Here is a 10,620-nt window from a genome sequence, read left to right on the forward strand (position 1 = left end):
CCAGATTTGCCGGAACCTCGATGGCTACCCCTTTTCTGGGTGAGTCCCGGGGGTCTGTGTAGCGGGTCTGGGCCTCCCCTACTGCTCGCCATGTGGCTTGAGCTGGGGGGAGGAGCCAGGAAGGGTGGGACTGGGGCCCAAGGACTTGAACTTCCGGCAGGCAGCTACCTTGCTGCCTGCCGGGGGGCCTTGGGATGGCCTCGCCTCAAGCCTGGGAACACACAGTAGCTACCACGTACACGTGGGGAGCTGCTCCCAGATTTGCCGGAACCTCGATGGCTACCCCTTTTCTGGGTGAGTCCCGGGGGTCTGTGTAGCGGGTCTGGGCCTCCCCTACTGCTCGCCATGTGGCTTGAGCTGGGGGGAGGAGCCAGGAAGGGTGGGACTGGGGCCCAAGGACTTGAACTTCCGGCAGGCAGCTACCTTGCTGCCTGCCGGGGGGCCTTGGGATGGCCTCGCCTCAAGCCTGGGAACACACAGTAGCTACCACGTACACGTGGGGAGCTGCTCCCAGATTTGCCGGAACCTCGATGGCTACCCCTTTTCTGGGTGAGTCCCGGGGGTCTGTGTAGCGGGTCTGGGCCTCCCCTACTGCTCGCCATGTGGCTTGAGCTGGGGGGAGGAGCCAGGAAGGGTGGGACTGGGGCCCAAGGACTTGAACTTCCGGCAGGCAGCTACCTTGCTGCCTGCCGGGGGGCCTTGGGATGGCCTCGCCTCAAGCCTGGGAACACACAGTAGCTACCACGTACACGTGGGGAGCTGCTCCCAGATTTGCCGGAACCTCGATGGCTACCCCTTTTCTGGGTGAGTCCCGGGGGTCTGTGTAGCGGGTCTGGGCCTCCCCTACTGCTCGCCATGTGGCTTGAGCTGGGGGGAGGAGCCAGGAAGGGTGGGACTGGGGCCCAAGGACTTGAACTTCCGGCAGGCAGCTACCTTGCTGCCTGCCGGGGGGCCTTGGGATGGCCTCGCCTCAAGCCTGGGAACACACAGTAGCTACCACGTACACGTGGGGAGCTGCTCCCAGATTTGCCGGAACCTCGATGGCTACCCCTTTTCTGGGTGAGTCCCGGGGGTCTGTGTAGCGGGTCTGGGCCTCCCCTACTGCTCGCCATGTGGCTTGAGCTGGGGGGAGGAGCCAGGAAGGGTGGGACTGGGGCCCAAGGACTTGAACTTCCGGCAGGCAGCTACCTTGCTGCCTGCCGGGGGGCCTTGGGATGGCCTCGCCTCAAGCCTGGGAACACACAGTAGCTACCACGTACACGTGGGGAGCTGCTCCCAGATTTGCCGGAACCTCGATGGCTACCCCTTTTCTGGGTGAGTCCCGGGGGTCTGTGTAGCGGGTCTGGGCCTCCCCTACTGCTCGCCATGTGGCTTGAGCTGGGGGGAGGAGCCAGGAAGGGTGGGACTGGGGCCCAAGGACTTGAACTTCCGGCAGGCAGCTACCTTGCTGCCTGCCGGGGGGCCTTGGGATGGCCTCGCCTCAAGCCTGGGAACACACAGTAGCTACCACGTACACGTGGGGAGCTGCTCCCAGATTTGCCGGAACCTCGATGGCTACCCCTTTTCTGGGTGAGTCCCGGGGGTCTGTGTAGCGGGTCTGGGCCTCCCCTACTGCTCGCCATGTGGCTTGAGCTGGGGGGAGGAGCCAGGAAGGGTGGGACTGGGGCCCAAGGACTTGAACTTCCGGCAGGCAGCTACCTTGCTGCCTGCCAGGGGGCCTTGGGATGGCCTCGCCTCAAGCCTGGGAACACACAGTAGCTACCACGTACACGTGGGGAGCTGCTCCCAGATTTGCCGGAACCTCGATGGCTACCCCTTTTCTGGGTGAGTCCCGGGGGTCTGTGTAGCGGGTCTGGGCCTCCCCTACTGCTCGCCATGTGGCTTGAGCTGGGGGGAGGAGCCAGGAAGGGTGGGACTGGGGCCCAAGGACTTGAACTTCCGGCAGGCAGCTACCTTGCTGCCTGCCGGGGGGCCTTGGGATGGCCTCGCCTCAAGCCTGGGAACACACAGTAGCTACCACGTACACGTGGGGAGCTGCTCCCAGATTTGCCGGAACCTCGATGGCTACCCCTTTTCTGGGTGAGTCCCGGGGGTCTGTGTAGCGGGTCTGGGCCTCCCCTACTGCTCGCCATGTGGCTTGAGCTGGGGGGAGGAGCCAGGAAGGGTGGGACTGGGGCCCAAGGACTTGAACTTCCGGCAGGCAGCTACCTTGCTGCCTGCCAGGGGGCCTTGGGATGGCCTCGCCTCAAGCCTGGGAACACACAGTAGCTACCACGTACACGTGGGGAGCTGCTCCCAGATTTGCCGGAACCTCGATGGCTACCCCTTTTCTGGGTGAGTCCCGGGGGTCTGTGTAGCGGGTCTGGGCCTCCCCTACTGCTCGCCATGTGGCTTGAGCTGGGGGGAGGAGCCAGGAAGGGTGGGACTGGGGCCCAAGGACTTGAACTTCCGGCAGGCAGCTACCTTGCTGCCTGCCGGGGGGCCTTGGGATGGCCTCGCCTCAAGCCTGGGAACACACAGTAGCTACCACGTACACGTGGGGAGCTGCTCCCAGATTTGCCGGAACCTCGATGGCTACCCCTTTTCTGGGTGAGTCCCGGGGGTCTGTGTAGCGGGTCTGGGCCTCCCCTACTGCTCGCCATGTGGCTTGAGCTGGGGGGAGGAGCCAGGAAGGGTGGGACTGGGGCCCAAGGACTTGAACTTCCGGCAGGCAGCTACCTTGCTGCCTGCCGGGGGGCCTTGGGATGGCCTCGCCTCAAGCCTGGGAACACACAGTAGCTACCACGTACACGTGGGGAGCTGCTCCCAGATTTGCCGGAACCTCGATGGCTACCCCTTTTCTGGGTGAGTCCCGGGGGTCTGTGTAGCGGGTCTGGGCCTCCCCTACTGCTCGCCATGTGGCTTGAGCTGGGGGGAGGAGCCAGGAAGGGTGGGACTGGGGCCCAAGGACTTGAACTTCCGGCAGGCAGCTACCTTGCTGCCTGCCGGGGGGCCTTGGGATGGCCTCGCCTCAAGCCTGGGAACACACAGTAGCTACCACGTACACGTGGGGAGCTGCTCCCAGATTTGCCGGAACCTCGATGGCTACCCCTTTTCTGGGTGAGTCCCGGGGGTCTGTGTAGCGGGTCTGGGCCTCCCCTACTGCTCGCCATGTGGCTTGAGCTGGGGGGAGGAGCCAGGAAGGGTGGGACTGGGGCCCAAGGACTTGAACTTCCGGCAGGCAGCTACCTTGCTGCCTGCCGGGGGGCCTTGGGATGGCCTCGCCTCAAGCCTGGGAACACACAGTAGCTACCACGTACACGTGGGGAGCTGCTCCCAGATTTGCCGGAACCTCGATGGCTACCCCTTTTCTGGGTGAGTCCCGGGGGTCTGTGTAGCGGGTCTGGGCCTCCCCTACTGCTCGCCATGTGGCTTGAGCTGGGGGGAGGAGCCAGGAAGGGTGGGACTGGGGCCCAAGGACTTGAACTTCCGGCAGGCAGCTACCTTGCTGCCTGCCAGGGGGCCTTGGGATGGCCTCGCCTCAAGCCTGGGAACACACAGTAGCTACCACGTACACGTGGGGAGCTGCTCCCAGATTTGCCGGAACCTCGATGGCTACCCCTTTTCTGGGTGAGTCCCGGGGGTCTGTGTAGCGGGTCTGGGCCTCCCCTACTGCTCGCCATGTGGCTTGAGCTGGGGGGAGGAGCCAGGAAGGGTGGGACTGGGGCCCAAGGACTTGAACTTCCGGCAGGCAGCTACCTTGCTGCCTGCCGGGGGGCCTTGGGATGGCCTCGCCTCAAGCCTGGGAACACACAGTAGCTACCACGTACACGTGGGGAGCTGCTCCCAGATTTGCCGGAACCTCGATGGCTACCCCTTTTCTGGGTGAGTCCCGGGGGTCTGTGTAGCGGGTCTGGGCCTCCCCTACTGCTCGCCATGTGGCTTGAGCTGGGGGGAGGAGCCAGGAAGGGTGGGACTGGGGCCCAAGGACTTGAACTTCCGGCAGGCAGCTACCTTGCTGCCTGCCGGGGGGCCTTGGGATGGCCTCGCCTCAAGCCTGGGAACACACAGTAGCTACCACGTACACGTGGGGAGCTGCTCCCAGATTTGCCGGAACCTCGATGGCTACCCCTTTTCTGGGTGAGTCCCGGGGGTCTGTGTAGCGGGTCTGGGCCTCCCCTACTGCTCGCCATGTGGCTTGAGCTGGGGGGAGGAGCCAGGAAGGGTGGGACTGGGGCCCAAGGACTTGAACTTCCGGCAGGCAGCTACCTTGCTGCCTGCCGGGGGGCCTTGGGATGGCCTCGCCTCAAGCCTGGGAACACACAGTAGCTACCACGTACACGTGGGGAGCTGCTCCCAGATTTGCCGGAACCTCGATGGCTACCCCTTTTCTGGGTGAGTCCCGGGGGTCTGTGTAGCGGGTCTGGGCCTCCCCTACTGCTCGCCATGTGGCTTGAGCTGGGGGGAGGAGCCAGGAAGGGTGGGACTGGGGCCCAAGGACTTGAACTTCCGGCAGGCAGCTACCTTGCTGCCTGCCGGGGGGCCTTGGGATGGCCTCGCCTCAAGCCTGGGAACACACAGTAGCTACCACGTACACGTGGGGAGCTGCTCCAGGGCGGCCAGCGCGCCATTTGGCGCCAGGCTCCGCCTGCTGGCCGCCCGGCCAGAGAGTTTTTGACTTTTGGTTCATTGACCTGCTGCCTGGGAGGCTCCCTCCTGAACCCATAGTGCTTGGGGCATGAAGCACTGTTCTTGCTAGTAACCTGATCTCTGAACACCTCAAAGTCTCTTTGGGGATCCCTTCAATCAAAATGGAGGAAACAAAATGCTGGCAATGAGGGAATCCCAAATGAACTTGAGGCTTGCAGCTAATGCTCCTCAGAACAACCACGGGCAGGTGTGTGATTTACGGCTAGGAACAGGCCCAATCTGGGAGGTAAGGGGACACCACAACTGGGATGAGGCTCCCACCAAGGAGTGTATGTGCTGGAATGGGGGCTGCGTTCTATCTAGGAAACAGTTGTAGTCACCCTAGGCACTAGTGTGGGCTGGGATTGGATGCACCAGGCCGGTTCAGATCCCAACACCATCTGGTGTTATGGAGAACCAGGGTAGATGTGGGACTGACTAGGCTGGGTCTCACTCCTCTTCTGAGCCATGTGTGACCTGTATGTGGGTATGGATGAGCCATGGCTGGGCTGAAACATCCAACAACAAGAGTCAGAATGGGGTGACAGCCAGCCAGGAAAAGCCACTGTTCCTGCTAGGACAGGAGGTGAACTGAGTAGGGTTGGCTCAAGAACCCCCTGGCAAGCGCAAAATCTGGCATTGGGAGGGGTTCTGATGGAGGAGCCTGGGCAACTCCTCTGGCAGGACACAGTCCCTGCAGGTAAGCGCGAGAAGCATGATTGGAAACAGCCCAGAATAGGCCATGGAAAGTTTCCCACTGGCATACATTCGGCATGGGTCAGGAGCAGACCAGGCTGAATCAGTTCATGTCAACCACTGGCAAATCCAATCGCCAGAACAGAGTGTGGGATGGGCCGGGTTTGGTTGCGACACAACCAGTACACATTATGGAATGCCAGGGCGTGGCTACCTGTACTGGATGTGAATGCAGCACCCATCCAGCACACGTGAGATCCAGGAAGGAGGGGGCAGAGCTGGCGGGGGGGTTAAGGGGCTGGTCCCCTCACCAGTCAGCTACTCCCACTGGAGAGTTTTGGCTGGGATAGAGACAGACCCGACCAAGCAAGGCTATAACACCTGTGCGCTGCATGTGGACTAGATCAGGGCCGCAGCATCAGCTGGCAGAAGCTGGCACTGGGGACTAATTCTGTCGAGTCAAGTCTCAGGACCACCTAAAGAGTGCATAAACCGGGACAGAGAGACCTGGGAGGGAAAAGTGGGTTCCCCCTTCTTGGGTCACTATTCCCGTGGGAGGGCACGAAAACTAGGATGGGGGCCGGGATGGCTAGATAGAGAGGCACTCAACAACATCTGTGAGGGCTGGATGGTTGAGTTGGTTAGATAGAACTAAGCTTTAATACCCATTGACAAGTACCAGAGCCAAATGGGATGGGGGACAGACTGGTCTTCTGCTACACATACTGGCAAACCAGGGCAGGGGGCGGGCTTGGTGGGGGTTATTGTGGGTCGCCCCTACTAGGCTGCATCTCCCACTGGTTGATGTAAGGGCCGAACCAGACTGGACTGCAACACCCATTGGTTCCAGTGCAACTCGGGACTGAAAACAGAACCAACCCAGCAATTGCAACCACCAGCTGATCGGCGTGATGGACTGTGCCGGGCCCTGTGCTTGCTAGAACATACAAGAATCTAGTCTGGGAATACCTCAAAGTATCTTTGGAGATCTCCCCAGTCGAACTGCTGGACTCAGAACTCTAACCAAGAAAAGACAGAAGACAGAACAGGACAATCATTCATCTCAGCTATATGTTGGCAGCAAATTGTGGGGCAAACGGAGACTTTATGATGGACCATATCAATTGGTGGACGACCTCATCGAGCGAAACTGGCAGCGATTCATAACTGCAGAACTATTAACACCACTCGAGCACATATCTCAGAGCATGCCCCACATCCGGGACTTAGGGTGGGCGGGAAACCGGGTGGGGCTTCTCCCTCAATGTCCCCCTTTACCTCAGATACGTGATGGAAACAATATGGACATAATAGCATTGCCCACTTTCCTATCCCCCTAAACCTTTTTTTTCCTTCTTTTTCCTTTAACTGTAATAAACTATGTAAAGATTGTCAACAACAATACAATAAAAAATTTAAAAAAAATAAAAAAAAAAAAAAAAAAATATAGTAAGCTTTTTGATGATTCTTCTTCCAAAAGGCAGTAAAAATTAGGATGTTCACATAATTAACCAAATATGGAATTATGCTTAGTATTAATCAAAGCATCTTAAAACTTCTATAATCAATATTACATTTTACTATCAACATTATTAAATTCTATTCTAATCTGTATTACATTTATGACATAGCTGATTTTTAAAAAGAGTGAAGAGTAAGAACACACCTCCATCTACCAGTTCATTCCCCAAATGTCCACAAAGACCCATTTGGGCCCAGCTGGAGGCCTGAAGCCAAGAGCAGGGAGTCCACTCCCGATCTCCCTTTGCAGTGACACAAGCCCCACTGCATGACCCCCCCCCCCCCCCCCGCTCTCTCACGAAGCTGGAAGTAGGAGCAAGGGCCAGGCACATTTCCTAGGCGCTTAGATAGAGGATGTGGGATTTTATTTTTTAAGATTAATTATTTTTATTGCAAAGTCAGATATACAGAGAGAAAGATCTCCTATGATTCATTCCCCAAGTGACCACAATGGCCATGGGTGCAGAGTCCCAAAGCTTTGGGCCATTCTAAATTGCTTTCCTAGGCCACAAGCAGGGAGCTGGATGCGAAGTGGGGCTGCCGGGATTAGAACCGGTGCCCTACGGGATCCTGGCGCATTCAAGGCAAGGACATTAGCCACTAGGCCATCACGCCATGCCTAAGGATGTGGGGTCTTTGCCTGTTTCCTACACACCATGATCAGTCCATAGCCGATCCTATCATACACAGAATATGCTGCTTTAAGCCTGCGATTTCATATCTGCTTTTCCATCATCAGCATAGATGTAACTTGTAATTAACACTATAGCATAATGGAATTTTTCATTAACAGTAGGACCTAATAGACTTCATTCAATTCTCACAAATCACTTCATATCCATTTCATTAAAATAAATAGCACTGCCATGCAAAACCCTGGATAAATTCTTTTTGGCTTCTTTAAAATCTTAAATCAGTCTCAAAACAAAACTACCCAAGTGTTGTGAAGAAAATCTGGTTTATACAGGCTGTTTTATGACAGAGAACATTCCAGAAACACATATTCAACCCTTACTGAGCCCCAGATATTTGTACAGTCCCAACAATTTTTAAAAGGGGCCACTTTGGAAATTCCCAATAACACAGGTTGTGCCATGTGACTCTGGCCGAGTCCCTGGGTACACCTCAGTATGTGAAGTTCTCAGTCATACTTAAGCTCCACCTGAGACTTCTGTGTGTATGTCTTATACATGACTGTCACTTCACAGCCATGACTTTGAAGCCAACCTTGTGAGGTCAAGTTCAGCAATGGAACTTGCACTTGTATTCTTATTCTGTCTGTGGGTTAGACACGGATGTGCACTGTGCTTTTTATTTTTTTTTTTCATTCTCCCGGAGTGTAGGTTTCAGGTTTCAGGTTTCAGGCAGGTCTGCGCCCTTGGCACAAAGCTAAAGTCACAGCGGTGTGGCCTCTGGCATCCTCTCACTGCCCCTTCCCCATGTCATCCACTGCCTTCTCTTCCCAGCCCACACTACCCGGGGACAGGTCGTTGGGGAGGAACTATTGCTGTCAGGTGCTGACTCAGTTCCTCTGCAGGCAGCCCTGTGTCTCTGGGCCACATCATCACACTGTCCACCTTCCACAGGACCTATAAGCTGCGAGTTCGGTGCTACCTGGTTCTTCTGGAAGCCATGAACACAAGGGAGGAGGCAGAGGACAAGGTGTGTCCCGGCTTCCCTTAGCGGAAGGGCTCACTGCCAGCACAGAGCACAAGCTGACTTCTGAACCTAGGTGCTGAGAAATGGCAATTTTGCCCCCACTCGGGACACTAGGTACTGAGTGGACAAAGTTTTACTAGTTGCAACTGGGGGAGGCTAACGGGACCAGTGAGAAGAGGCCAGGGACATTGCCAATGGTTCCACAATGCACAGGATGGCCTGCCACCTCCAGAATGAGGTGTCTCAAGTGACAGAGGTGGAGAAGTTGAAAATCCTTGTTATTAAAAGATACGAGCACCTGCAGTGGCTCCCGCACAAACTTAAACCAAACCATTAAACCAAGAGACTGCAACCAGCAACACACACCTGGAAAGACTGCGTCCATCCTTGAACAAACTTCACTTCACGTGACAGTCAGCTCAGGGCTGAAGAGCTGAAGCTAACAAACCACCATCACTGACAACATTACACAGCAGAGCCTGACTCTAGCATGCACACTGGACTTGACCTTGGGCTGCCTCCTACCATCACAGAACTTCTGCTCCAGGAGAGGCAAGCAGCTCTCTCCATGATGAAGCTGACACAACCGTGCAGGTCTTACCTGGGGTGCAGGCAGAGGGGGTGGGGGAGGAGCCCCCAGGGGTGGAGGAGGTGGAGGCAGAGGGGGCGGCGGTGGTGGTGGCACCGGCATATGTCACAGTGTGGGTTTCTCTTGCTTAATGAACAGGCCCAAGGGAGTTCTGCTCTGGAAGAGAGAAAAGGAGTAGCCGTTACTCACACACAGGTATTATGTGTCTCACAGGCATGGGACAGCTTCATTCTTGGCATGTTTGTTCGTTTTTTTATTCATTTTTTTTCCCACAAGTGCCCACTATGCCTAACACCGGAAACTGACAAAATAGATTCAAGAGTGAATCCGATGACATCACTGCCGAACTTTAGTGATTGCCAACTCAATATGAAGAGAATTTAAAATCACAGCATCTCATTCCACAGTGATTTTTTTAAACGATCAAATTCCACCTATTCAGCATTTGATAATTTTTGGTACATTCTGCACTGCCTTTCATTTTCCCAAGCACACAGAACGAAATTTAACCTTTTCTGAATGTCACAGGCTCAACATGGCTCGTGACGCCCGCCCTGGGGCAAAGCCTGTGAGTGACGTTAGTCTCCTGTCTTCTCTCCCCTAGGCTGGCTCATACCCTCCTCACTGTTCTGGAACTGTCGTCTGAGCGGGGCCCTGCCAGTACTGATGCTGCCTGGTACTTGCAACACAAAGAGCTTTCTGCCTGAACGTGCAAACATAGCTGTGTTTCTGCTGCTTGCTATTGTAGGTTGCCTGCGTCCTATACGAGGCATGTCTCGGGGAGGCACGTGTGTGTTCATGCATGTATGTATGTTTCTTAGGATCCAGAACAAGACACTGCAGGGACTTAAAACCTGCATTAAAGAGTGAGTGTTTGGTGTAGCAGTTACCATTCAGCTCGGGATGCTCACACCCCATATCCAAGTTCCTGCATTAAGTCCTGCCTCCACTTCCAGTTCCAGCTTCCTGCTAAGGTGCACCCTAGGGCAGCAGGGGATGGCTGAGTTCTTGAGTCCCTGCCACCAATCTACAAAACCTGGATTGAGTGCTATTCTTCTGGCTAGAGCCTGGCCCCGTCCTGGCTGCTATAGAGAACTTGGGGGGGGGGTCAAGTAGCAGATGGGGTCTTTCTGCTTTTCAACTATAAATTTAAAAAGCCATATTGAAGAAAACGCCTCCATCACTTTCCCTCTCCCCTCCAGCTTTTAACAACGTTGAAAACACTTTAAGAAGTTGAATTAAATCTCAGGCTGGGGCATGTGGGATTTCTGTGTTCCTGCTGAGCCTTCAGTCACTACAGGAAGGGACAGGCCTTCCTCTGCTGCTTCATCCTTAAAATTCCGTGGCATCTAAGCATCTCACATGACTATCCTTCCCCTGACAGAGTCAAAAAGCCTCGGGCCACCACAGGACACTTCTTGATACAGTGTGCCCGCGTTGACTTCCAGGCTCTGTTAGCCACCTTAAGCTCTTAATGTAAGGGCTGT

General features: G+C 55.7%; 1 protein-coding gene across 1 annotated transcript in view; it reads right to left on the minus strand.

Annotated features, from left to right (window-relative positions):
* WIPF3 (WAS/WASL interacting protein family member 3) overlaps positions 1 to 9,296 on the minus strand; it is a 58,816-nt gene extending 49,520 nt beyond the window's left edge. The window contains exon 1 of the mRNA XM_058678288.1: positions 9,146 to 9,296. Within this exon, the coding sequence (XP_058534271.1) occupies positions 9,146 to 9,235 (90 nt within the window). The 5' untranslated portion in view covers positions 9,236 to 9,296. The remainder of the gene's footprint in view (positions 1 to 9,145) is intronic.
* Positions 9,297 to 10,620: the final 1,324 nt, after the last annotated feature.

This window comes from Ochotona princeps, chromosome 20, assembly GCF_030435755.1.
Source record: "Ochotona princeps isolate mOchPri1 chromosome 20, mOchPri1.hap1, whole genome shotgun sequence".
In the NCBI taxonomy this organism is placed as follows: domain Eukaryota; kingdom Metazoa; phylum Chordata; class Mammalia; order Lagomorpha; family Ochotonidae; genus Ochotona; species Ochotona princeps.